Raw genomic sequence first — 5,000 nt, 5'->3', positions numbered from 1 at the left:
GATTATATAAATAAATAGGTATATAAATACGTAAATTATGGTAGATACATAAATCTATAAAAGCCACATATACACGTTTAGTTCCTTCACCACTACACCAAAAGTGCACGTGTTCGAGAAGCGCCACTTTCCGGAAGTGTGCCCAGCGTCTTATATTTTCCGATTTCGCTTGGCTCCCCATTTCGAAAACCTGACCGACGGAACTTCGGCTGGAAACGAAAGATAAATGGATGAATTGTTGTCTCACGGGCTTGAATGTCTTGCAATGATATCTAGACTGGGAAAGTTGCATGCATTCCTTCTCCTCTCCAGCCTGACACATTACGGCATGCATTGACAAGTTCATAACGATACGGGACAAACACAAAACGAACGAACGAAAATAAAGCATGCAATACGACGAAAAAAGACGGAACGACAGTAAAAACATGGAATAGCACAAGCTACAGCTGGATTCCGTAAGATGGCACCCGCCAGCTGTAAACACGTCAGACGGACGATAATCATGCCAGTGCTTACATGCTACGATCACGCTCCCTCTCCGATGGGAATGAACTCGCTAAACAGAGCGGAGCAGCTCGGCGAGGAGATTGTGAACACAAAGAACGCATGCCACGGTGCAGAGCATGAATGAACATGGTCAGCGTCTAAAACTAGGACAAATGCAAGTGTGAAAAGGGCCGATCAGCTTCACACTTGCCAAGAAAGGTACAAAAAAGGGTGAAAAACCCTCGGGTTATATACCTGGCCGGATGACCCTCGTGCTGGACAGTGAAGTGCGGTACGACTTGCTCCTGCCTCTTCCCCGCTTAGATCCCTTCGGGTCGTCAGACTGCAGCTCGCCCTCGTCCTGGTCATCTTTTTCGTCTTCGTCTTCTTCTTCGTCGTCGTCGTCGTTGTCGTTTTCGTCTCCGTTAGCTCCTCCGTCGTTCCCGTCACTCTCTGTTTCCGGCTCGTCCGCCAATATCTCCTCCGTGTCCTCCTGCAGGATCTGGTCCTCTTCGACCAGGTCTTGTTCCTCCGCTAAACCTACATCGATCACCAACGGACAATGTACACACACCAAGCCAGAACACGTCGGATGCATGTATACTGCAGCTGCTCAAATGCATCTACTCATCTATCAAGCACTATGGTCACAACAGAAGGGTAAAAGCAGTGGCGTCTCGAGGCTAGATCTATCAGGCTGTCAAGTTCGCCCAGTATACAGTGACAACGTAAATAACAAATTAATAACAAAAATAAACATATATAATATCGACGAAGCGTAAAATAATTGTTCCAGTGAAAGGGAAACGACGACCCGCGCCGGAACGACAGAGACGACTCGGGAATGAGGGCATCCTCGCCAAAACAGAGCTCACACGCGGATTCCTTCTTTATGCCACCAGTCGTTAAGCTAAAACGTACGTCTAGAGAGAGAGAGAGAGAGAGAGAGAGAGAGAGAGAGAGAGAGAGAGAGAGAGAGAGAGAGAGAGAGAGAGAGAGAGAGAGAGAGAGAGAGAGAGAGAGAGAGAGAGAGCGCATACGTATATGTGCTTATGTAAACAAACTACTGTGTGCATAGGTATATCTAGTTGTCCATCTAATCAATTTCGGGAGGCAATCCCAAAGAAATAAACCCCCAACATGTTTCTAATTATGCAACAACGACAGAGGCAAAACTCGTTCTTCTGATTTCTCGACTCCCCGGAGGTTTCGCCCGAGGCTGTGGGGTGGGGTTAGGGGAGGGGGAGTGGATGGATGGCGATGGGGAAGGAAGGGGGATAGGAGAGGGGGAGTTTTCCCGCGGCGAACAGGTCAGAGACAAGGTCAAGGTGCCACAGCAGGGATCCCATCCTTATGCTTTACAATTACCTCTCTATTTTTTGCGTGTGTTTTCCTCCCTTCTTTATTCCTCCTATATAGTTCACACTCCTTTCCCCCAGCGTTCCCTTTCTCTCTTGTCGACTTTTTTACACGTATGAATTAAATAATATAAAGATGAGACAAAACGGAGGAAAAAGAGGCGAGAACAAAGAGAGCAGGAGGTAAGAAAAAAAGAAGAAAATATTGAAGAAAAAATAAAAAAATAAATCAGAATTAGAAACTGTTAGTGTCACCAGTTGTCAGACGCGAGCAGATCCATCACAGTCGCCGTTAAGAGTGAAGACAAAGGATTGGAATGAACTTTCTCCAGTGCCCGGGGCGACCACCTGTGCCCCGGGAAACCATCTGCGACCGGCAGAGGCCACCAGGGCATGGCTGAGCCAATTCGTACCCACGCAAGGTACCAGAACGCTATGATTTCGCCAATGCCCATTACAACCTCCGCCACCCCGAGTCGCCAGAACTCAGAGAAGGAGCCATCTGTATACGCAATGAAGAGTCTGACCCGCAAGTGGCGGCGACTACCACCTGTAAGGCAAAGGGACACCTGTGTGTGAAACAACCACCTGTGTTGCCCACGGCGGCCCACTTGAGCGTAACCAAACCCAGCAGCTACGAAAGCCCCTTTCCCTTCTCCCCTCCACCCCCCCCCCCCCACCTCCATTCTCCTTGCTCTCACACCACGCTGGTCAGAGAGGGGAGAGAGAGAGGGGGGGGGGTTACCACCATGGAGAACAAGGCAAGAAACGTTAAAATAATAATTCAGACAATAAAAGAAAGAAAAAAATGGAAGGAGCCAAGAGAACCAAAATTACTAAATGTAAACAAGTCACAAAGGAAATGACTGTGACTTTGGCAATGTCTATATATAAAAAATCATGAAAAAGCTCATTCGAATCCACTCAATCTGGCTAAACGTACATCACTATTGGGGTTCGTGGGTGGGAAGTAGAGACAGACTGTAGACAGATTCTTGGAGTTCAATCCCTCTAACAAACAGTAATATGAATCTAAACAATAACACTGCGAGTGGCAACAAGCGCTCTCATGACAAGTGCCAATAACGCCCATTTTGCATTCACACGACTCCTGTTATCTGGCTGGCAGGAAGCCATCAATATTGCTGATCATGTCATGAACAAGTCTCGTATCTGTAGTGTATTCGGCTGAGACCAGATTGACTAACTTGCCGATAGCCAAGTCCTCACTTAGGAAGACTTCCAAAAGTCTTAATTTCAAGGGCAAATACAGAGCCTTCTTATTCCCTGCTTCTTTGCAGCGTGTGATATACGACCGTGGGCTGAGGACCAGTTGTGTGCAAATCCAACATTTATCCCATCTATTGTCGGGGATCAAGAGACTAACGCGAGCTTCACAATGATGGGGCAACAGATACGGCATAATGTATGGCAACAAGGGGAGTGGTAGAGAAAGGATGGAGGACCTTCATATCTCATTTATTTAGAGTCCCATCATATCTCATTCATTTAGAGGGAAGATAGTCTACTCGCTCGAACGTAGGTCCCTTTGTAAGGGGCGCAGAGGTGACTCCACTTCCGGAAAATGAACATGAGTATAATGGCATAAAATGGCATATTGAATCTAATAAGTAAATGAAGCTGATCTACCTGTCTTTGCATGACAGTTCTCTAAGTACAATTTATGAATTCTAGAAATGCGACAAAGTGATGACAGTATATTTATGTGAGATTAAGGGAAGGTCCATGTATTTCCCTCATAGAAGACGCTCTGTGGGGATTCTCTTCTGGATTACCGCAAGGAAAAGGAAGACAAGGAGGCAAGGGGGGGGGGGATATAGCAAGATGAAGAAGCGGGGAGGGAAAAGAGATGAAGAAGAGATAAGAAACAGGAAGGGAAACAGGAGGGGAGAGAAGACGGAGAGAAAAGAAGGCTGAGAAGAGGGGAGAGAAGAGAAGGGAGGGGAGGGGTGGAGAACGGGGACCAGTGTATGGAGGGTAACTATCAGGCTCCGCCCCCCAGCACACTGATACTGGCCACGCCCCCACTTCCGGCCCGCTCGGGGACACGGCATGTCATCCTCCTGGTTCAAGCCCGCGGTTCAGCACAGGAAATGGGATAACACGTATGTAAACCGCCGAACCACGTGTTCATGAGGGACGGGGGCGCGCGCTGTCCGAATGCTTAAGAGAGCCACTTGGAAATCTCTCGTTCGGTGCTGCATCTTCATCATGTGTGTCTGCGCTTCCGGTGCGGAGGTTATTAAACTACTCATAGAACCCAATAAAGGAGAGCTTTCAATGCATCCGCTCTAGACATTGGAGGACCGACGGAATCGAAACAAACGGGTTATGTAAACATGCACGATTTTTTTCTCTTTAGTGAATATATCATATGCACAGCACAATCAAAGGATGTGCTGGTTTTATTCTAACAAACTTACAAAATTAATCCAACCGCAATTATTTTCAATTAAATCTTCATGTTACAGTACTACACTATTGACATTAAGCAATGGCAAAATATTAAATTAAATACATAAAACACACGAGGTCATATTAGGGTTAACCTAACATGTCCTTCCTCCATCCTCCTTAAACGAAAAAAAAAGGTCACGCCAATCTAACCCTAAAATGCCCTCGGCGTAGGGGCGACACACCCACATCATCGAGTCACGTCACCATACAGGCGTGAGTTGATATATAACAGCCAATCCGAGGAGCATAACTTCTTTATGAGTTCACTCGATTCGAAATATCTCTGACATGTTCTTCGTCCCGCTGTCGCTCGCTAACAAGTGCGAAAATAATTAGCAATCTTCGCGATGTCTAATACAGCTAGGGTTCATTGTCACTAATGAGGTAATCATACTAAGGATCACTCTGAATGGTTTAATTGCAGGATTAAAAAAATAAATAAATAAAATGTAGAGTCCCACATATAATGTGCAGTAATCTAAATGATTAATCAACGTAACTGAATTCAAAAGCTTAATATACCAAATCACAATAACTCATTTTAACGACAGTCTACTACATCATATTAAGAAATACATATTCTCACCCAAAAGAAGTTGAAAGTTAAACAGCACAAGAAAGAAAAAAATAAAACTCCCCCAAAAATCTGGTTGCGCTAAAGATTCCGAAAGGATA

At 45.6% G+C, this 5,000-nt stretch overlaps 1 protein-coding gene across 12 annotated transcripts in view; it reads right to left on the bottom strand.

The window, feature by feature from the left end:
* The window catches only part of LanB1 (laminin subunit beta-1), a 66,459-nt gene that overhangs the window by 44,628 nt on the left and 16,831 nt on the right, over window positions 1-5,000 (bottom strand). For 9 of the 12 annotated variants that reach the window (XM_086548104.1, XM_086548105.1, XM_043011687.2 and 6 more), the window contains exon 3: window positions 745-1,029. The exons of the other annotated variants lie outside the window; for them this stretch is intronic. In XM_086548104.1, the coding sequence (XP_086404230.1) occupies window positions 745-1,029 (285 nt within the window). The remainder of the gene's footprint in view (window positions 1-744; window positions 1,030-5,000) is intronic. 12 annotated transcript variants of the gene reach the window in all.

This window comes from Penaeus japonicus, unplaced genomic scaffold (genome assembly GCF_977035675.1).
Source record: "Penaeus japonicus unplaced genomic scaffold, GWHDUDI00000001_assembly GWHDUDI00000020, whole genome shotgun sequence".
In the NCBI taxonomy this organism is placed as follows: Eukaryota; Metazoa; Arthropoda; class Malacostraca; order Decapoda; family Penaeidae; genus Penaeus; species Penaeus japonicus.
Note: the sequence above shows the minus strand (reverse complement) of the source record. Positions and strands in the feature narration are given on the sequence as shown.